Source organism: Mycteria americana, chromosome 2, assembly GCF_035582795.1.
Source record: "Mycteria americana isolate JAX WOST 10 ecotype Jacksonville Zoo and Gardens chromosome 2, USCA_MyAme_1.0, whole genome shotgun sequence".
Lineage (NCBI taxonomy): Eukaryota > Metazoa > Chordata > Aves > Ciconiiformes > Ciconiidae > Mycteria > Mycteria americana.
This window is the reverse complement of record NC_134366.1, coordinates 83,522,811-83,546,152: the sequence shown is the minus strand read 5'-3', so window position 1 is coordinate 83,546,152 and position 23,342 is coordinate 83,522,811. Positions and strand designations below refer to the sequence as shown.

Genomic DNA, 23,342 nt, shown 5'->3' with positions numbered 1-23,342 from the left:
GAGCTGGCCTCCGTTTGTATGACTTATTAAATATTTGATGAATGTTAACTGCCTAACCTACTTTAGCCCTTTTGCCTACTATGGCATTGACTGGCTTCTCCGTTTTTCTCTGTTATTGATGCATTTTGAGGAAGACAGTGTCTCGCGACAAAACAATGATCTTAGGTGTGAGGAATAAAAAAAAAAAAAGGAGATACAAAGAAAGAATATAAAACAGAAGCAGCCCTGGAAAGAGGTAAGTAATATGCAGGCAAAGGAAAATATAAATTGAGTAGCAGGGCACTATCAGCAGTTTACAGTAGAGAGGAAACCAGCAATGTCTGGGGATGAAAGTGTGTGGAGAATCACATTAATTTTCTACTCCCTCCTAAAAAAACCCTGGATTTCACCCTGGGAATTGCACATGCATGAATTTTATTGATACAAATACACAGAAGAATTACGGAGGAACTTCATTTTATATGAAATAATTAATTGCAACATTTTAAAATTCCGTACTAATTCAGAGTGTATCTAGTTTTACTGCCATAAATATCCCTGAAGGAGGAAGAAAAGGGGTGCAGGTAAGACCCCAGATGGCAGGAGGGTTTTTATGTGGCAGGGACCCCAGTAAGGTCAGTCAATGAACGGTTCTCCTCGTACCGTTGAGAGCAGAGATAGTTGAGCCAAGGTGCCCTCTGGCCTTGTCAAAATCAGGGAAAACAGATGAGGAGCAATAAAAAATAACCCGCAGTGCTGTTGGATGCAGCCCCACAACAGCCCTTGCTCCAGTATTTCGGAAGTCAGGGTTCAGTTTAATCAAGCGTAGGTCTCCCGAGCAGAGCCGCTCACGGCACATCTGGGAATGGGTAGCTGCGGCTCCGTGAGCCATTTTTCTTCCCTTCATTATTAACAAAACATGGTGGGTTTTTTTTTTTGTCAGCCAAAGAGAAGAAAGAAATGGTGCGTAAGTGGCAAAGAGCAGCCACCGGCCTTTGCCAAAGACGATCGCAAATGCCTGTACGTTGGCATTCCCCTTACCTGCTCCCCACCTCTCCCTGTGCTGCCTCGGGGATGTCTCTGCTCCCCGGACCAAAAGGCCACAACAGCTCCAGCGTTAATCGTACAGCTGAGCACCAAGTTTCCTTAGGGCTCATTTACGCTACCGTAGAAGAGCGTTTTTCGCTCTGAACCAACTCCTTTCAATGCAAATAGCACTGTGAAAAAACCCGCCTAGTCGGTCCTGCAAGCTAGGGTGGGCATCGCACGCCTGAAACAGCCGCACTTGTGCGCATCTGTGGATGCGTGTGTCTGCTGTGCTGGCTCTGCGAGCAAAGCCTGGGCCATGCTGCTTCTGTGAAACCTGCTGATTTATTGCTTTATTTTATTTATAGTGGCAGGTCCCAGGGCATGATTCACTTATTTGTTCTCTAAAAGCTCCACCTTTTATTCTTTAACTGTTGTCGTCTTCCATCCCCAGCACGAGAGGGAAGCGCCTGGGAAGAGGAGACTTGGCGAGCCGACAGGCAGCGCGTACAAAGCATCGCCCCAGCACGCAGGGGCAAGAAAGGGCCGAGGCGTAAGCTGATATGGGATTAGCAAGGGACACCGGGAAGGCCACGTATTGTTCTGTAGGTGCAGATCTCTGCTCACTGAAATAAGAAAGTTTTCATCGCTTCCCTTTCTGTAGGAGAAGCGTTTAGTGCCTTTTAGTCTCTACTTCTCTTCTCCAGAACGCCGTGTGGGTGGATAATGCAAATACCAGCAGCGGCAAAAGGGTAAGATAGGTGCGTCTAATATGGAAGGGACAGGGGAAAGAGTTCATGCAGAAGTTACTTATTTGCAAATTGGCAGCTATACTTCGACCTCAGACCTGGCTAATGACCCCGCTGGGCCATGAGTAGTTGTCTGTGAGACTTGACGGAGGATGAGTCAAACTGTGAGAGTCGAGAAGGACAAATAGGGTGGCTGCCTTTAAAACTGGGGGGAAAGGAGAAGCTGGGGAATTAAAGACTAGCCAGCTTCATTTCAATGCCCAGAAAAATATTGGAGCAAATAATCAAACACACTAGCTCACACTTGATGATAAAAGGAACGAGCACTAAATGAGCGCGAGCCAATTTGTTTCCTTTTCCAGCCAGTCACCAGTCTCAAAGAAGGGAGAGAGGCCATAAATGTCATGTGTCTCGGCTTTCGAGTCCTTTTGACAGTGTCTCTGATGTCATTCTCATCATAAGTAAGCTCAAAAGAGAGATTTATGAGAGGGTGACACAAGGCTTTTCGGAGAACCGTAGCAAGAGGGTGAGTGGCCGTGGGCGCGGTGGTGAGGTGTAGCAGGAACAAGAGGGCAGGCTGGTGCCAGGGCTGGCACCGCTCAACATCGGCGCTGGTGCCGCCAAGGGCAGCAGGAATGCCGCGCTGGTCCGCACGCCCACCCCACCGGGGTGGGACCGGGAGAGACAGAGGGTGCGATTCAGAGCAGGGACAAGTTCGTACGAGACGGTGCTGTCAGGCAGGAGGGATGGACAAATCCAGCTGGGCAGTAGCCTCGCTCGCGAGGCTCTGGCTCGCAAGCTAAAGCCTGGGAGTGCCGTGTTTCTGAGACAAAGGCAAACGCCGTGCTGGGATGTACAAACAAGGATAGAGCTGGCAAGGCACGGGCAGGAGCTCTTTTCCTCTACCCTGCAGGGGCAGAGCTGCAGCTGGAGGTTAGGCAGTTGGTTTTGGGGTATGGCACCCCAAGAAGGGGTGTGCGCTGGTCGGACACAGCCATGGGGCTAATGGGGGGCCTGGAGAACATCACCTGCAAGGAAAGACCAAATGCACTGCAGTTGTTCTGCCTGAAGAAGGAAAGAAGAGTATTTCAACGTGTGGGGCTGCAAAGTGGAGTGGAATTACTCCACTCTCTGCCTGTGGGGCAGCAAGGAAGTTTCTGGTTAGTCACTGGGAAATAATTATAGCTGGTAAGGGCAGCAAGGCAGGGGGCAGACAACAGCGATGGAGGCTCCACCACCTCCATCACTGCGTATCTTCAAAGACAACCAATCTGTTGGAACAATGTGGGTACAGTTTATGTATTATTATTTACATTATACTATAAGTAATGTTCTCGTATGGTATATATAATACCCTAAGTCAGTAAGAGACAGTAAATAGCCCACTGGGGCCTCTTCCAGCCTGCGTTCCTTTACCAAGCACAGCTCAAGCTGAATTTCTACACACTATGCGTCGTTTGTAGGAGAAAAATCACCCACACAGAGGGCAGTGTGAACACCAAGTGGGAAGTATCCCCCACTGCAGTGCACTAGCCCGTGCCCTCCAGGCCACGGGACACATCCAGATTTGGGATGTCTGTCAGAGGCTCCGGCGAGTCAAGATCTGTAGAGAGCGAACTGCAGCAGGGCAAAATCTGAACCACTCCTAAGTACTAAACCAGCACAGGCCAGGGACCCTGGAGAAAGATTTGCCTACAGATCAGGGATGTGGCAAAACCGGTATTGTTTTGGGTTTGGAGCTCTTAGGGCAAGCTTTGCACATGCTTTCAAATGCGTCCCCATTTCTGAACAAGTAAACACAAAGCTTAAGTCCTTACCTAATCACAGGACTCCAGGAGCTGGAGCTTTAAGAGAATTGTGCCGTAGCTGTGGCCGCTGGACGTGTCTGTGGTTGTCTCTTCTCCTGCCCGCGTGTCCGGGGCAGCCTGACTTTGAGACTTGATTTAGAGGGCGGCCTCAGCTTCTCCAGTTTGCTCCTAAGGGGCTGCTGGCAAGAAGAAAATAAATTGAAGATCTTTTTAGCTGGGGGTGCATAGCTGGCCTGTGCCGCCCTAATTTGTATGCCACTACAAACAGCGAACTGTGTTCTAGGAATTACGCTTTGAGCCCTAAAGTTTTCACCAGCTAATGAAAGGCATTTTGATAATTACGTCAAGCATAAGGGAAACATCTCTATAGTTACTCAGTAACTAAGATACTTTGTCAACACCAAAGTGACAGGGTTCTTATTGCCTAGTTAGTTACTCAGAAAAATTGAACTATTTACAAGGGAGGCATTCAATATATTGTATTTGCTAATGCTGCATTTCAGTGGTATGGCCATGGTAATCAAGACTCCTTAATAGCCTAGACTTTGTCATGTTTGAATCATGGTGGAGCCCCTTTAGGAAAAAAACAACGCTTGCGGGGAATGTTTTATGTATGTAAAGTGTATTTTATTGGACTGAGAATTAAATTGACTTAGTGAATCAGAGGACACAGGTATTGTAAAGTTACTGATCTTCAACTCCCAATTTATTTCTAAAGACATGCACTGCTGTGCAGGAACCTACACCACCAGGGGCATTTGAAGGCCCTTGAGTTTATTCAAGTCAGGGTAAAAAAAGAAATTTCTGGTAAATAGGGCAGAAGAAAGAGTAAAGGTTATTCAGAGAGGCCACCTCTGTCTGTGGGCCGGCAAAGTCGCCCCCTCCTAAGCATCAAGAAAATGAAAGCTGAGCTGTGAGAAAACAGCTATTTAGGAGCATCCTTTTAAACATGGATGCTGGCATATTGCTGGCAGGTTGGCTCTTTTCTATGTTTCGCTACTGCCTTTTGATTTATTATGTGCACCGTTCTCTTTCCTCCCTCTGTTTCAAAATGAATGAAAGAGATTAGCTGTGACAAGCAATACGGGGAAAGCATGGACGAAAGAGGTGAGCCTTTAAAGCATGAAACAAACCACAGCATTCGATATTCCGCAGTTGGATTTAATTAGGATAATTAATTGTTGATTTTCTGCAAGTGGAATGAAGTGCGCAAAGCCACAGGCCAAAGACAAGTGGCTTGATGGGGCTGGAGGGAGGGGGAGGAAGCCGCCAGCTCCTCGGCGGGCTGGCGAGGGGAGCTCCCCGAGCCGCGGAGGGCGGCATAAATCATCGCCGCCTTCGCGCAGCCCGCCATAACCGCGTGCTCCTCACGCCAGCCTGCCGTGCCGGGCTTGGCCCACGGCTTCCGAGCACACGCACCCCTTCCTCCACCCCAGCAGCGCCCGAATCGCGGGCGCTGCCTCCGGCTGCAGTCCCGGCAGCAGCTCACCCCTTCAGAGGGACGAGGGGGGCTCCCTTCATTAAAACTCCCTTTCATGGGCAGCGAGCACGGAGTACTACGCAAACGAATTTAACTGCAAAGGGAGAAAAGAGGAAACCGTAGGAAAAGAAATGACAAGATCCCCTGCTGCTCTGAAGCAACTCCCTTGCTCTTTCTAAAGTAGGTTGCATAAATATTGATCTAGCCGGGATATGCCCTACATTCATTTGCACAGACATTATAAATGCGCTTAAGAATGAGAAATCAATCTGGTTTTCCTGCACGGTAAACATGCACAGCCAAGAATGCGCACAGATAATGCAAATTACAGCTCTCGGGCTTGCCACTTAAACATCGAGTCAGAAAAGGTGTTCTTGGGGAATGCATGAGAAAAAGATCATCTTACCTATTTGTTTATTTTCAGCTAGTTCCATTAATCCCTATACAGACCATTTAAAACACACTCCCACTCCAATTCTAGTTATAATCTATCGTCTAACTAATTTTCTGTATTTTGCCTGCTGAATTTGTTTAGGTTACTTTTTCATAACCTTCTCCAAGCAAGGCAAGGTATAACCTTAGGCATGCCTATAACTTTATCGCTCCCTCTGCCATTAGCCTTCTGTCTGGTTAAGCACTGCAACACCGCAACTGGGAAAATCATATCATTAGGTTGCAAAAGCAGTAGAGTTCCTGCACTAGAGAGCCACGGGGTGGCTTCTGAATCACTGGGTGATTAATAATTAATACATAGTTGTTGGATAATCTGTTTAGACAGTCACAGTGCAGGAAATTTATTAATATTTTCTCTGGAGAACACTGCTACTAAAATAATAAAATTTTAACGAGTCCCCTCTCGTTACAGTCCTACTGAATTACCAAAATAGTGCAAAGCTGCCTCATCTTGCTATACATTGTAGTGAAAGATTCTGCCTTTCTACCAAGCAAAGTGTATGTGTGTTCATAAAGTAGAAAATGTGGCAGACGTCAGGTGACAGAGATAAGGATTTGCGTGTTCAGCTGGATTTTAAAAGAAAATGATTCAGCTCTTTTTTAAGTATCTATCTGATCTACCTTGTTTGGGCTACCATTTGGCCAATTCCTCTGCCAGTTTTAGTGGCTTGACTCATTATTTTCAGTTATTTTTAACTTCATTTACACATTCTAAATTACATATCCTCTTCAGAAAGCATTTAAAATGTTTATGTTTTTGCAAAGAGAAAAAAACTTTAAATTAAAAATGCAGAGTCCCTTTTCATAAACATAACTCCAGCACAAAGTGATGCAGTAAATGAACGGAGTAGGCTTTAGATGGTGAAAACAGTATGTGTAAAGACTTGGCAAAGGCAGGAAGAAAAAATGAGTCAAGTGATCCCTATTTCTTATAATTACTCGCCACGCTGACAGAGCTCATCACCGTTGGCCTCGGAACGAAATAATTGTCACGCCGCATTTCAAAGCTGTGATTCAGGAGCTGAGGGATGCGTCTTTCTGTTTCACAACATTGTTATATAGGGAGATACCTATACGGTGAGGATGCTGAACCTAGAATATTCCTGCATTACACAACTGTGGTTTATTTGAACACTGACCGAAATACGCAGAACTTGATAATTTATCAATTTGCTCTAGGTGACTAATGATCCTGTGTTAAAACACTGGATATTCTTATAATGGGCAGATACTCCATATTATAAAATGCGTTTTGTTCAGTTGTACATTCAATGTGATTCGTAGCTACGCTGCAGAAGCAATCCAAAAAGATAAATTTGCTTACTGAAGGCAGCTGCCAGGCTCCACTACACGGAGGAGCCGAAGCACCAGCTTACAGAAAGCGGTGTCTTCCAACAAAACGGTTTCAGCCAAAGAAGCGGAGCTTAGAGAATAATGCAATGTTACAGCTGAAGTACCGGGATAATTGAGCCTATAACATCTGCTCAAATGTAGTGACACCAAAACCAAGCACTTCGGTCCGTGTTGTTATTCCTTGTTAAAGCAGGGTGCAAACACGTGACACGACCCCAGCACATCAGGGAATTTGGGAACAGAAGCAGCTTGCTATCACAATTACCCTTCCCCTGCCAAAGAAGGAACTTCCTTGTTCCCAGCAAAGTTCCCAGCAAAACTTTAATAAAGACATTGTTTGGGTCGCTTTCCAACAACTGTTATGAGAAGGAAAAAGGGATCATGTCCTTAATTAGCCCCTTTAATAAGGGATGTTCTTGTGTCTGTTTTACAGCTGGAAAAAAAGGGTTAGGGTTAGGCTGTTTGCTTGATTTTTGCCTTATAGTAAGAAATTGTATTGAATCCTTCCAGGAAGGAAAAGAGTGGGGGGAAAAAATAGAAAAAAAATCTTTGGTGTGTTATAAGGACTAACTTTCATAAGAAATTGTTCAAGATTTTCCTTCTATTGCAAATTACTGTTGAGTTTGATTAACCAGAAGCCTTAATTTGCTTATTCTATTCTGTTGTGATTTCCCCTGGTTTGAAGCCATGGGGAGGCAGTCCTAGCCCCTGTCCAGCAAATCCGCTCATAAATACATGCTGCTAGTTTCCCTTCCACAGTATAAACAGAAGGGAATATTCAATTAAGTTGAAAAGGGACACATTTAAAACTGATAAAAAGGAAATAAATTTTTGCACAACATGCAATTACTCAGCCAAATCCCTTCCTTCCTAGTATCATCACAACGAAAATCTTAGCAGGAGTCAAAAGAGGACTGGCAATACACGCATAAAAATAAACAAGAGCTTTGGAAGGGATTTACACTCTCGTGCTTCTGGGGAGAAGCCAGCATCCAACCACTGCAGTTTTGGGAAAAGGTTTCTGAGGCTGGTTATCCCACACCATCTACCATTACGCTCCTGGCATCTTTCCTCAAGGTGTGTGGTAGCAATCACTTTGCAGCAGAATGCTATCTAGAAGGACCAGTAATCTAATCCACTTAATATTCCTGAAAAGATGTAGGTAGGAAATCTTACAAATTATTTACAAATCATTTCTGTATCTCAACTCTTGCAAAAAAAGAGCTGTTGGTTCAGTATTTGACAATCTGTCATTACACTCGTTCGACAGTGACCACACTGACAACCAATTTCTTGCTGCGTGACTCAGACTGCTAATTTCAGCCTGTCAAGTCTTGCCTCACTTAGGTTTTGTGCATGACGAGGCCCTGGCTGATGTGATCTCCCTTTGATGTTCACCCTGCTCCAAGAAGGACGACCTCCAGAGGAGGTCCAGAGGTCATCCGCCTTAACACACCTTACTTATCAATACTTCCCCTCTGCAATGAGATGTGTTCATTGTAAGTCTTGTATACTTCAGGGCTTCCTGAAATCCTTGGATTCCTCCTGTCTCTGCATCTCTTCAGGGCTACACACTGGTCATGGAGCAGCCTGCCTTTGTACCTGCCTGACCTCTGTCACTCCACGGTGACTCCAGCACAGTGTGATTGCTTCCTTTGAAAGCTGGTCCACACCACTGAGGGCAGGAGGAGAGTCAGCAGAGCCTTTCTGGCCGCTGCTTTCTGCATGTTCCTGCACAGCTCCCCTGAGAGCTCCTGAGTCTGGCTGCTGGTTTTGGAGAGCTACATGGTTCATCTGATCTGGAAAAGCCTCAGAGTAAGCAATAAAGAGCAGGCACACATGAAGTACCTTCAGGTACCTCAAGGCAGCAGAGCTCTGGCTAAAGCACCAGCAAACAAAACGTCACACACTGAGAATGAGGATACTTTTTGCAAGCAATGCTACCATGTGGGAGAATGATGTGGCAAATGGTTTTCCACCAGTCACCTAAGAATCCACTGAAGGTTCCTTGCACACCACGGTATCTGATACGGAGAAAATATAAAAGGGAAGCCAAGAATGGTAGGAGACAAAATATTTGGCTATCACACCGAAATGCATGCAGCCCAGCTGTGCTAAGTCATGATGGATGTGAGCCCTGCCAGCAGCCCGTCTGCAAATGCTGTGGAGAAGAGCTCTACAGCTAGCTCTTATTTGCTATATTATAGACCAACTGCATGGAGAAAACATCACCGCTGTTGTTTTTTTTTTTATAAATCTGATTGCTCACGGTCACAGGTACCAAGCTAGCTTCCTCCCTCCACCTCTTCAAGTCTGCAAGGAAAACCTTCACCATGTGCTCCAGGTGACACCTTTGTCAGAAAACACATGCTTGAAAGCTTCAGTTCCTGGCAGTACTGAATCCAAGACTCACTACTGGTGCAGGACTCATCTGTTTGGTGTGGCAAAGAAATGTGTCAGGTAGGTGGAAGCTGAAGTTTGTGATACTATTATGAAAACAGCTTATCGGTATCTGTTGGCAGAAGCAATGTTCCTAAAAATCCAGCTGACTTCCAAAGCACGGCATTTCCCAGCTGTGCGGGCGCCGCTGATGGGTTGTCTACATGTTCATCACCTGTCTTCTCAAGAGGCCGATGAATATTTTAACCACAAAACATGTCTTAATCTGTGGAATAGGTAGGTATCGGGCACTGAATATCCTAGAGAGCATGCTACCGGTGACAGTGCCTCAGCATTCACGTGTTAGGAAAAACTGAAACCTTATTCTGCTCTAGCAATGAGAATTCACATCAGTTTGGAGATGATGTGAGATATTTGGAGAACCTGGTTTATCCTTGCTCTGACTAGAGTAGGTGGAGTCTCACAGAGCATTCAGCTCTGTTCTGGGCACTTAGGGAACAGCAGAGGACACCTTTGGAAAGCTCAAAAGCAGAATGATGCTGCCTCTGAAACAGTTTGGATGCCAAATAAATACATGTGACTGTAGTTTGCTGTGCCCCGGCCAACATCTGCAAAGCTAACGACGCAGATTTTCACCTCAGCAAAATCTGGATGTTAAAATATTAGCTGTTCCTCCTTTCCTTCGGCTTCCCTCCCCCCTAGTCCCAGGCCAGCTTCTGCACAGACTGACAGAGAGCACGGAGCAGGGCCTTACAGTGACCTGGGTTACTGCGTGGGGAGCCATACGATCTGTCGGCTGAATGGCAGCCTCATTTTCCTGGAAATTTTGTTTAGACTCATCCATGAATACTGGACTCATTCCCATCGTTCCAGCGTATTACTAAGAGCATTCTCAATCTCGTGCAACAGCATGGCACAGCCCTATGACTACAGAGTCATAGCTGAAATGGCCAAGTGGGTGAGCAAGGGAGGGGTGGAGATGTTAAGCCGAGGCATCTTTGGTAGGCACGCTCACACACCACTGACACGGCACGGAAGGGAAATTCTGCACACAGGTGTGCAGCTGCCCGCCTAGAAGTCAATGGGCATTTTGTCACTGTAGTAGCTAAAGAAAAAAGTTCCTGCTCTCCTCAATTTAACTCCTCCTGGTCCTATTCATCAAACAGAGCTCAGATGTGTTCCCTACCGCTTTCCTGAAAGACCTTCTGAGAGCGCTGCTTGGGGAGCTGCAGATGTGACAGTGAGTTATTTTAGTATTAACTTCTAGGTCGATCCTGCCAATATTTTAATTGTATAAGGCTTTATTTTATTAATCTCCTTGGAGGATTTCTGTTTACTTTTAAAAGATACAGCTTTGGTGTTGAAGAAATAAAGTTAAAAAGGTTCCTTCAAAGGGCGTAATGTGCACCTTTGTTTATACTTCAGTAAATTACTGTAGATGCAGCTGTTGATAGCACTGTGCACTAGTATAAATCATCAGTAACACATATTTTGAGAGTTTAGCTTCCACTTTGCTATTCTCACTTCAGTGCTTATACCATTCACAAGTAAACAACATGTACTTATGTGATAGATTCTTACTGTATTAAAGCAATACCTGGCATTCTTAAGGCGTAATTAATTTTAATGCAGAGCAATTCCATTACCTGGCTGACAGTGCAGCTCCAGTCATACTAGCACACTGGAGTGGGCAACACACCGTGCAGAAGCAGCAAATACAAGTGAGTAGGGGCATGAACCTCCTGAACCAACTTTGTTGCCAAACCTGCTGTATGGCGGAAACATACCCTCAGTCTTGCATGAAAGGCCTTTATGTACAGCCTTTTAACAACAGACAGTACCCTCCAAGATATTTACAAGGGAATTAATGGGAGGTGACTAACCTCATGAAAAGCTGATATCAAAATGTCTGAATCTCTTGGGTCACTTCAGATGTGCCAGTCGTGCTATTTAGGGCTATATATTACGTAAAACCATTGCATTCAAGTCACTGTGTTGGCTGCAGCTTAATGAATCCACATTAATCCATCTCTATCAGTAGTGATGAATACTGTACCTCGAGGAGTTGCGAGGCTCTAAAACAAAAAGGGCTTAAGAAGCCATATGAGCATGAAAGATAAAAAGAAATAATTACAAGGAAGGATTTATAAAGTTCTGGAAGAGAGTCTTTTAATGCATTAATATCTAACAGGCAATGAAACTCTTTTTCTTTTAAAAAAAAAAACAAACCAAACAAAACACGTAGCTTAAAATGGAAGAGCCGAAGGCACAGTAAGAGGATTAGTGTATAGGGGTTGCTGAGTTTACTGGCAATTACAAGGTCTGGCTTTGCAATTAGGATCAACACAAATTAAAAATAAAATCTGTAAAATACTGCTTTAATTTTAACACTGTATTTAATGACACTAGAATATATAACACAGACCTGTAATCAATCCACGTAACAAAGCTAGCATTTCTTTTTCTCAGATTTGTCTCCCTGCGCATGGCTTCCAGCCGTACGGTTAACTTGGTGTCAGCTGCTCATTACCTTGGACAGGAATGGAGAAGCTGCTATTTACTTCTGTAAATTGCCTTCTTCATACGTGATGGGAACAAGAAGTTTGTGCTGGAGAAGAAATTCTCCAAAATGTGCTAATGAAGCTGCACCTCCCAGCTGTTTAACTGCAATGCTAACACAACTCAGCCTGTGCGTGTCACAATGGGACACATTTGTGTAATCGAAGGATCTCCACATCACGCCGCTGATGACGGCTTAGGAAAACCTTGCCTTGCTGAAAACAAGACAGGTTAGCGCTACAAGAAACTGAAATTAAAGTGGACTTGTACTGCTAGCAAGTAATGCTGCGTGTCAGTTGAACAACCTAACAACAGGATTCTGCACCTGGCTCCAGCCCCTCCTCCCAGAAAAGCTGGGACAGGACTTTTGTCCAGCAAGAAGGGAGCTTCACAGGCTGGTGCTCCACCTTCGGGACGCGGGGACCTGAGTTCTGCCCATTGCCTTGAGAGGGATTTAATGCACAACCAAGAAGGTACTTGCCTCTTTTCTCCTCTCTTTGTAATATGGAAATAATTACACTTACCCACATTTGTAAAGTGCTTTGATGTGCATTGCTGAAGAACATGTAGTAGTGTCGATATTACTTATATGGAACTGGTTTGTGGAATCAGAAATACAGATCAGCCCTTACTGAAAATTATTTAGGGGTCTGTAGGTACAAATAATCTTCCAGGCAATGTGACTCCAGGGTTCCTGAATATATAAACACAAGTGTAACCTGTAAGATAATTTACAGCCTAATTCTATTTCACGCATTAATTAATGGAAACTTCCCAGATCAAGAATGGTTCTTAATCCTATGCTCAATCTAAGAACACATTTAAAATTAAGAGCTTCCTTGAATAAGCACCGTCTTAAATGCTTTACTACACTGTAGGCCTTACACACCAAGATAAGCACAACTAGCACAGAACATATACACACTGTTGTGCTTATCTCACAGCTGGAGCAGCAATCTACATAAATTTTCAGTTCCTTGTTATCTGCATATCCAATTTGCTCCTACAGTTGTGACAATTGCCCATATGCATGAGGGATAACAGGTGCATACCTAGCATTTTAAAAAATGCAATTCATCCCTACTGATAAAATTAAGTATTATTTTGAGAATAGCTTCCATATGATGACATTCAATTTCTCTTTAAAAAGAAGGATATTATTATATTGTTCAATTTGAAATGGTCCCTTTGCTCATCCATCTCCTGGTCTTTGAATTATTTTTACAGTGGCAAATGTTTTGTCTTTTGATTAAGCATTTGACATTGAAATAAGTCTCTTGCTTCCTTGTCTGTAGGGAAATTCTCCCTTACTAGAAAAACAGGCTACTAAAGAAGAGAGCTGAGTAAGCTCCCTAACATTTTGCAGGGTTGAAGGACATTAAATTCCTTCTTTCCAAGCTCCCTCCCCACCTTCACTGAAGTGATTCGTACCTTCTTAAAACACAGATGAACCTTTAACAGCACCACTGATGATGACTTATAGCAGAGAAAGTATAAACATAATCTTTCCCACACTAGTATTTCTCAGCGCTCATCAACTTTTGATCCAGAACAGACTTGTCAGTCAAGTTTTCTGCAGTCAAGGACTGGGGATTAAGCAATTCCTGTTTAATGAGGGCATACTATTCTGAAATGGTATCTTTGAAAACAAAAACCAAATTGGGTAATCATTGTACATTTGATATAATTAAAAAATTCTCTTTGAGTAGTTCTTAGTAAAACTGAGTCTACAAAGGCTGTATGCTGTTTGTACTATCCCACCGCAGCAGACATTTCAGAAAAATTAGACAGTGCCAATAAGCCATCGTTGAATTGCCCAGCAAAATATTAATTGTAGCTAAACCAGGGGGTTACATGAAGTGAAGTGGTATAATGTTAAAGAGCAGAACAGAACAGAACTGGCAGTAATATGAATTGAAGTTGGACCTGGCCCTCTCCCTTACATTCACAGTGAAAGAGTAAGGAAAACCACAGACATCAGCTGATGCCCATCACCTGTCCGTTCCCTTGTAGAAACATCTAATAACAGCGCAGTGTGTCCCCGAGGGCTTTACAGGCATTTGTGAGAATCGGGTGAGCCAGATTTCAGAAGTAGCTGAACAGGAGCTAACATACTCCAAGCACCACTGCTGTTACTCAGTCAGCTCCACGGTTGCGTGCGGCAGCCTGATGCCTCCTGCTGTAGCTGTAGTCGCTGCCGGCAGAGGTGTAGGCAGTAAAGATCACAACAGCTCCAGCCTCTGCGAGGATTTCAGCTAAGCTTTGGTCTGCTCTGCTGCTCAGAGGACTCTGTGGCTCTGGTAACTCTGGATGTAACACTGTCCACAAAAGTCATCTTGTAGTTTCAAGACTTTCTGGCGTTTTCCTGCCACTGTCTTTGGGAATGTATAATCTCTTCATTCACTATAAAGAGTTTTTGTACGGAGTCATTTATAGTAATCTACGATAAATTACTTTTTATTCCCTTATTTTTTGTTGACAACTCCTATAATCAGAAAACTCTTCTGCAGGATTGCTAGATTCTGGTTGGAAAACTGCAGATTGCAAACCATCCTGTTTCATTTTACCTGTCTTCCAAATAGCTGTCATCAATCAAACTTTAGAAAAGGGAAATGTGTATTTCACCCTTCTACTTCATCCTGACAAACATCAATTTCATAAGCTCCATTCCCACATCTCACAACAGCAGTTAATCCCTATCAAAATTCACAATTCCGGGAGAGTTTAAGAGTATCTATCTGTTACTGGGAAACGGAGAATAGACTCGTTTTCTCATAAGCCGGAGAGTTCAATTTAAATATGCTTATACTTACAGATTTCAAGCACACTTCCCTGCATAAAGCAAAAATAACCAGGCTTGGTACCACTAACATTGGCAGATGCTGGGTCACTACAGAAACTGCTGCCTTTGTATGCAGGAAACTACGAAGAACAACAGTGCGGTCCCTTTTTTCCTCATGGCGCAACTCAGGGCTCACAGGAAGCTGGGAGCCTCACTCTGCAGCCTTCTGCTCCTGAACAAATTTCACAGGGCAGTGATAAATCCAACAATTTTTCCACCCTCAGGACTTCAGTACAGCTACTTTGTTTTTTAATTGCACAAAGCCCTTCATTAGTAAGGCCGCTGGCAGTGGTGAGTTAGCCTGGCAAGAGGGAGAGCGAGGTCAGCTCAGTCCCCAGCCACTTCTCCGAGTTGTATCGCAGATGGCGGCTGCTCTGTGCGGGCTCACAAAGCCACGGCATAAATCCAGAGCTGGAGTTATACCAGTCCACCCCACTGAGGATCTGACCCAAGGCTATTTAAATGACCTTAACTCTGTGTTCCTACGCTATACGGACTATCTCACCAGAGGAGACAAAAAAGAGCATGTTTGGTCTATCAAAGAGAGAATACAAAGTCTGCCAGGGGATACTATTGCTGCCTATAAGTACCTTGGGGATAAACACTCTGGAATTAAAAAAAAAAAGAAAAGCTATTTGAGTCAAAGGGCAACGCAATGCTGGCATGTGAGCAAATAGATACAGACTACCCGTGCGTAAATGCAGACTGAAAATTGGAAGCTCCCAAGAGCGAGGGCAAGGTGGCCCTGGGACAGCCTTCCAGTTAGAGCAGAGAACAAATCAGCTCAGCTCATTTCAGAATGATGTTCAAGTTGTTTATCTACCATGTTAGGGGGGCCTCACTAACATGTAGGATGCGGTATCTTCAGTCACAAGGAAGAAAACTGGATGTCCCATGAGACCTCTCTTTGGTTTCGTGTTCCTAAGTAACATTGGAGAATCTCTGTGTTCTGGATTTTTTCTGTGTGTGCATGAACATTCAGGTACTTGAACAATTTGAGAAAAGTAGCTTCTCTCTCCCTGCTCCCTCCAAAGAAGAGGAGGGATGGAAACTGTTTTCCAGAAGCTCTTTTATTTCAAATATTACTGTTAACAATAATGTCCCTAGAGCTTGCTGTCTGCTTCTTCTGAGTGTGTCTCCGTGTGTGTGTGTTTGCACGTTGAATATTTCTCTCACACATTGACATCAGGAGACCTGGAGTAACCTTCATGAAGTAGGTGGCGTGAGGGTGGTGCAAAGCAGTAGAAATAAACGAGAACGTACAAAGCAGCCAGAACCAGACCTCAATATACTCGGTGCTGCACTTCTGCTGTGTGCTGCTGCTGTCAAAGGTTTGGGCACTGGTTTAAGCCTTTAATGGCCAAGCGCTGCCGTCATCTTCTGCCAGTCCGTGCTCTGGACGTGGTCCTGGCTCTCTCGCGCAGCAGGAATTCCAAAGATGCTCTTGCTGATGATTGCAACTCCAGATACGGGCCAGCGAACTGCATGGTCAGTCCGTAATTAATTTACAGATTGTTCTGTTCAGAAAGTGTGTGGTTTCCATATAAAGGTAAAACATCAGCTTCGTTGCTACAAAAGCTTTTAAAAAGGCAGTCACGTATTTCCATTGCAAGTTCCTTGGGGAATACCTCTGTTTTCTGTGATGTGTTACACCTGCTTGTATGGGATATGAAGATAATAATGTGGAAGTGTGGAGGAGTGTTTTATTAGGAGATGTAAACTTTAGTTTTATTATGGTTCTGTTTTATTTATGGTTCATATATTATATGTATGCACTAAAAAAACCCACCAACTAAAAATACTGTTTCACTAAGAGTTTCTCTCAGGGTTCTCAGTGATGATTTATCTCCCCTAACATTGACGTAACTGGTTAATTGCCCAGAACTCCCACTTTATTGCAGTCTATAGCATTTTTGATGAATATCTGGCAAGATGTTTCACTGTGATTTTACAAAATGTATTAAAAAGGAAAGATCTCAGGCAGTTACAGCCCTATCCAACCGATATTGCTCAGCTAAAACATCCCCAGGAGCATAAGAGATTTCTCTGAATAAATACCGTAATATAGTGTCCTTACAGTATGGAAACTCACGCTTCACACTGCTAATTGTATTTATCTGCTTGTAATTTTCCTTTCCAGTAATTCATTTAAAATCACATTTAGGGGAGAAAATGCTGCTATTTCATGGCTGCTTCTAAGCAGTTTTCAAGAAGTAAGTATTTTCAGTAATTTTAGTCCATGAAATACAGTGATAGACTAATAGCACTGAAACTTTCTCTGTGAGTCTACTCACAAAGCAGCTCTCGTGTGTGTGTGTGTGTGTGTGTGCATGCGTGCGTGTAATTCCCCCCGCACATTTCCACGTTTCTCTCCATCTTAGCTCTGAAGAGATCATCTCCTCGGGCACGATCGCTCGGGCTTAGTGCTTGGGTTCTGCGCTGAGACAGCCAACGGGGAGAACGCATCGGATTTTAAGGGTGGAATGGGTATGGTCACTGGACTTGTAAAATCGTTTTGCGTATGCTGCCAGGTGGCTACGCGCCAGCAACGACTGCTAAGCACCGAGGTTCCTAGTGAGGTGCAGCACAAGGGTGACTGCACACAGGTCTCATTATCAGCACTGCAGGCCGTATGGTTTCCCTTCATCAGCTGTTTCGTCTGTAAAACCTGGTAAGACTTAAGGAATATAACCACCGAGCTTAGGACAAAGTCCGGGAATAATTTTAAAACAGATTCAGCCCTGTGTGAGGAGTGGCGGCACACTACGCCTCCCCGGGGTCAGCGCTGTGACTTCCAGCACATTCCGGGCTCCCGCCCTCACGGCCCTTGCAGGCGGCGGGGGGGCGGGAAGCTGGCCGGTGGATGAGGGGCAGGGCTGCAACGCACCACGGGGCGCAGGCCGCGCGGAGCTGCCGCAGGGCCTCCTCACCAGCGCGGCAGCGGCCGTTACGGCGGGACCGCGCGGCGCTGCGCGCTCGGCCGGCCGACCTCACCATAGGGGCGGGTGGGCCTCCGGCACACAAAGCGGGGACCCCCCCGCCGCCTGCCTGCTTGCTTGCTTGCTTGCTGGGAAAAAGGCTGGGGGACGGCCGCGCCGGCGGCGCGCGTCTGAGGGAAGGCAACCTGCCGCCCCCCGCCGCGGCCAAGGGCAGAACCGCCCGGCGCGGCGGGAACCCGAGCGGCGGGGAGCAGGGGCTGCCGGGACTTGTAGTCGGTGGGCGGCCGCCAGCCGGCTCGGGACTACGCTTCCCAGCGGCCCCCGCGCGCCCCCGCCACCCCCTCCCCTGCCCCAGGCGCGGTCACGTTGTGTTTATCGGCGAGGCCCCGCCCGGCCGCGCGAGCGGTGGCGTCACCCTCGCGAGCCTCCCTCGCTCGGTGGCCCTTGTCAGCGAGGAGGCGGGGGCTGCTTAATATTCATGAGGCGCGGGGAGCGGGCGGGCGCGCGCGCGCGGCGGCTGGCTCACTCGCCCTCTGCCTCCCTAATGGCGCTCGCGACAGGCGGGGAGCGGGGCTGAGCCGGGCGCGCGGCGCGAGGGCACCGGCGGAATGCGCCCCGCTGCTACGTGATCCCCCCCGGGACGCGGCGCCGCGCTCCGCTCGGCCCCCCCCGCGCCGCGCCGGGCCGCCGAGCGGCGCTCCCAGCAGGGCGGCGGCGGCGGCATCCCCGGCCCCGCGGGCAATGGAGCCCGCGCAACAGCGAGCGAGAGAAGCCCCCGCGGCGGGCAGCGGGCGGGGGGAACCGGAGAGCAGCTCCCCGGGCAGGAGGAGTCGGGCAGCGCCCGGCGCGGAGAGCGGCGCGGAGCCGTCGGGCGGCGGCGGGCAGCTGGACGGCAAAGGAGCCGGCGGCCCGCGGCGGAGGCGAGGGGTAGCCGGCGGCTTCGCTCCCCCCGCCGCGCTGGCGGCCGGCGGGACTCCGGCGGCCCCCGGCGGGGCCGGCAACGCCAACTCCCTGCTCCTGCGGCGGGGCAGGCTGAAGAGGAACCTCTCCGCCGCCGCCTCCTCGCCCGCCGCTGCCCCCGCCGCCTCGCTGGGCACCCGCAGCTTGGACAGGAAAGCGCTGCTGCTGAAGCCGCCCCGGCAGCTGCAGCCCCTGCAGCCCCCGGAGCGGGACTGGGTGCGGCGGGACCTGCAGCGGGGCTGCGTCCACGTCTACGAGCGGCACATGAACTGCTACCTGCGCCCGGTGCTCTGCACGCTGGAGACCACGGCGGCCGAGGTGGCCGCCCGGCTGCAGCAGCTCGGCCACCGGGGCGGCAGCAGCGTGGTGCGGGTGCTGGGCAAGGCGGGCGCGCCGCCGCAGCCCCCGCCCGAGCCGCCGGCGGCCCCCGCCGAGGCGCCGCCCGAGCCCGCGGCGGAGGGGCAGCGGCCGCAGCCGGAGGAGAGGCCGAGGGGCCGGCGGGGGACGCGGAGCGGGCTGGCCGGAGGAGACTGCGGGGAAGCGGCGCGGCCCGGCCGCTTGCCGCTGGGCGGCAGCGCCGAGGAGAGTGACTTGGCCGGCGGCCGGCCGAGCCCGGCGCCCTCCGACTTCAGTCCCGGGGCGCCGCCGGCCGAGCTGTACCTGGCAGGGCCGCCGCTCTCCTGCCCCTCCCTCCTGGGGGAGCTGGGGCCGGCCGGCTCCGACACCGAGAGCTTCAGCCCCAGCGCCGAGAGCGTCTCCGACCGGCTGGATCCCTACAGCAGCGGCGGCGGCGGCGGCTCGTCCTCCTCGGAGGAGCTGGAGGTGGAGCCGGTGCCCCCCGACGGCGTGGAAGCAGGTGCGGGGCCTGGCCGGGGCCCCGCCTGCCCGGGGGAGCTGCCCCCGGGGCGAGCTGGGGGGGCGCCGGCGGGCGCGGCCGGCGGGCGGGAGCTGCCGGCGGGGGCCGCGCCGCCGGGGCCACCCGCCCTGTACGTGCAGCTCCACGGGGAGACCAGCCGGCGGCTGGAGGCCCACGAGAAGCCGCTGCAGATCCAGAACGACTACCTCTCCCAGCTGGGCTTCCGGGACCTGTGGCGGGTGCAGGAGGAGGGCATGGACTCGGAGACCGGCTGCCTCATCCGCTTCTACGCCGGTGAGCGGGGCGGCGGCCGGTGGGAGGGGGCGGCCGTTGGGGCGGCGGGCGCGGATTCCCCCCCCGCCCCGGCCGTTGGTCCGGCGGGCGCCGGGGTGAGGGGAGGGCGGGCGGGTGGCCGGGCGCTGCCCCTCCGCCGGGGCCGGCTCCTCTCACGGGGAAGGTGGCCCGCGGGTGTCGCCGCGCCGGGGAGGGGCCGTGCGGGGAGGTCCCCGGCGGCGGCGGGCAGGGCTGCCCCGAGCCGGCTCCCGGGGGAAGCCGGGGTGTTAGCGGCGCTCAGAGGCTCGGGGCTGCCCCAGAGCTGACGCTGTGCCAGGGCAGCCTCCCCTCCCTTCAACGCGTGGGTAATGGAGGTCGCTCTTCTCTTGTTTTCCGTTTCCAGCAGCGGCACTGGGCGTTCGAGGTTAAATCAGCCTTAATCTACTGCTTTCCCTAGTGACGAGAAATGCATCAGTGCCGCTGCTGGGGATGGAAGGTCGAAGGCTGCTTCAAGTCTTTGCAGGGTGCCGGCAGCTCGCTCGCGGTTGAACGGAGCTGTGTGCTCCGGCGTGCTCTGAGACCACCTCGTAAGGGAGCCGAGGGCAAGGCGGGCTTGCTCCGAAGGGGAAAGCTCCGCGCAGTTTTGCTCCTGAGATAGGTTGCAACTGTGCAGGGCGCGCAGATGCCTGAGCTGAGAACGGTGCATTCCTGCAAACAAAATCCTGTACTTAGCTTTCCGTGTTGTTAGCACTTGGCGATCAGTTTTGCCGTTTGTTAGAGTAGCGGCACTTCACTGAGAGACTGAGGCAGTAAGCGAGGAAAGTACGCGAGTACAGGACATAGCCTTTGAAAACAGGGTAGTCAAAACCTTTAGGGTTTGAAAACAGGGTAGTCAAACCTAACGAACAGGCAGAAGCTTTTCAATGCAGCTTTGCTGTTACAACTTACAGTACAGAATTTGGGGAGTATTGGGTGGAAAAGTTAGCACCCACGTTGTAATTATGCACCCTTCTGCAGTTCTAGGTTTAAAAATACCTTGTGTGTCAGTTGAATTGCTTTGTATAAAATACTTACTGTAATCTTGGAACTCCTTGGGTTTTAACTGTCCTTTCCATCTCTCCAAGAAGGAGAAATTGTTTAATGTCTAAGTAAGTGTTCAAATACCTAGTAAGTTTTCCTCTGAAATAGGTAAATGTGGTATCCAAAGATAAGGTCATGCTAGCAAAGTAGCAAATGCCATCCATCCCCTTGCCAGCTTGGCTGAGCGGAGTGGTCCTTCACTGAACCGTGAGAATGCAGTGCTTTAACTCTGAAAAATACAGAGATTCTTCTCTTGACTCAATTCCGTTGAATGTCAAAAGAGGCGGTAATGGCAGGGTGGGAAGGAGAGCAGTAGGGTAGGTAAGTGCCCTGCTTTATTCAGAAGAGAATGTGGGAGTGGTGATGAGTGGTCAATTCAGCTTTTCTTCAGATTTCTTGGTCGGTTGTATCGTGACCCCAGCATAACGAGTGCAGAATTAGTATTTGTTCAAGGGATTGACAGAACTAGGTTAGCTATGTTGGGGTTAGAAAGGAGCTAAAATATTTTTTTCAGATGATGATGGTGGTCTGCGTGTTTCTCTGCTGCGCTGTTGAGGGTGGAAGTCGGCAGGTGAGGGTGGAAGTCGGCAGGTGATGCTGGAAGGGATGTTGCTTCCTTTATTTCCAGCTCCACCATTAAATGGGGATGCACAGACACATTTTAAAATGGGACAACCGTGTGCCTCCTTTCCTAACAGGATGTGTTCTAAAGAAAACACAATCAGAAAATGTAGTGAAGTCTTACACACAGTTAAGCCTGTTTGCATGTAGTTTTTATGCATCAAATGATTAATTCTCTATGTTAAATGCGGATGTTCCAACTCTGTCTTATTTCAGTGTCTCAACTTGATTGCTAATGTAGCTCATACATTTTGGACTTCCTTGTTCAAAACTACTAAATAGAAATGTACTTCTATAAGCATACATAGGATTAAATTAATGCAAATTTCTTATGCAAGTTCATATGCTAAGAAGTATGCCTCTGTACTTCAAAAGTGCAGTGTTTTTTGAAATCCTTATCTCTTTGAGGGGATCTGTGATCAACATCTAAAACACCTGTGATCAGGTGCTTGTAGCAGAATGGTTGCAGCATCTAATGCACCAGACTAGCCAAAAACAGCTAAGAAAATATTACTGACATGTAATCATACTGATTTTATGTGACTGTCTTGGCAAGTTGTCTCTGCTTCCTTATTTTGTATTTCCCCCCATGCCCCCAAAGATGAAAGGGAGGGAAGGAGAGACACTTAAAAAGAATACCCATCAAATTAAACTGGAAAGGGGAGTGGTTTTTGGCCCCAAAGTTAGGATGTTTAGCTTAGGAGAAGTACCTTTTTTATAAATGATCCTCCAGGATCATACCCTAAGGAAAGCTTTAAAACAGTGATTTCCTGTTTGCCTGGGACTTCATTGGTTTAAGCAGCCTGGCTTGTCCCAATGGGTAGAGAACCACTAGCATCTCTATCCCTGTAATTTCCTGCAAGCTGTCTCAGCAGGATTTGGCGATCCTGGTCTTGTACTGATGTAAAATGGCATAAACCTAGGCTGGATTTATTGCATCGCTTTTAAAAAGAATTCTTTCACCTAATCCTCTTGGGGTGGGGAGAGAAGAAGAGAGCACAGTGGTGACTTTTGGTCTTTTTTATTTCTGGGAAGAGACAGTTTTAAGACTGGAAGATTACTATACTGAAACTTAACATTACAAATTCCAAATAAGATAAGATGATACAGCCAATGATTTTAGTGATTACTGTAGGTTGGTGATTTCTCTACTTGTGGAATCTGGAAAATAAATATTTTTAAAAAAATTGCTAGGACAACTGCAGAGAATCAGGATTTTTTACTCTGACAAAACAGCTTTCTTAATAAGTAGCAGTCCACAAACATTCTGTAAATGAAATATCTGTTCTTTTAATGCAGAATTCCAAATTTAAAAGCCCCCAAAACCAAAATGTGACACCAGGAAGGCAAAAGTGCTTCTTGTATGTTGCCTTGGTTTGTTTCAAAATGTGGTTAGTGCATCTTTATTTTATCATCTCCTCTCCTTTTCTTACTCAGAGTGTGAGTGTGGTTGATTTCTTCTATCTCTTGACTCTGAGCATTAAACAGATAACGCCGTTGCTAAAACAAAATCCCTTATGGCTTTAAGGGTCTGATCCTACTCCCTCTAACATCAATTTGAGCAGAACTGGGCATTAGCGACTGGTCATGCATGTCAACTTTTCTCTCTGTTGAAATCTATCTCAACAAAAGATACTGTTCTCAAAGTTTGAAATGCTTAATCTCTATTTAAAAGGATATGGTTAAATAGCTTTCCACTGAGATATTACGTTACTGAGTTATGGAACTATATAAGAATCCACAGTGCAATTACAGTCATGATATTGTCGCTGGGAGACCGATTAGGTCAGACTTACTAAACTATTCCTAAAACCATAAGAGTGGCTGTGATCCAGAAGGCTTCTCGCAAACAAATTATAGTATTCCTTATTGCTCTGTAAAAATAATTTTTGTAAAACATAAGTTGTCCCAGTGGCCTTGATTTCTCTATAATTTGCATCTAGAAGGAAAAACAGACTAATACA

The 23,342-nt window shown here is 47.7% G+C and overlaps 1 protein-coding gene across 1 annotated transcript in view; it reads left to right on the top strand.

Moving 5' to 3' along the window:
- The first annotated feature begins 18,080 nt into the window (after positions 1 to 18,080).
- Positions 18,081 to 23,342, top strand: part of PHLPP1 (PH domain and leucine rich repeat protein phosphatase 1) — a 144,360-nt gene continuing 139,098 nt past the window's right edge. Inside the window, exon 1 of the mRNA XM_075493964.1 lies at positions 18,081 to 19,698. Within this exon, the coding sequence (XP_075350079.1) occupies positions 18,330 to 19,698 (1,369 nt within the window). The 5' untranslated portion in view covers positions 18,081 to 18,329. The remainder of the gene's footprint in view (positions 19,699 to 23,342) is intronic.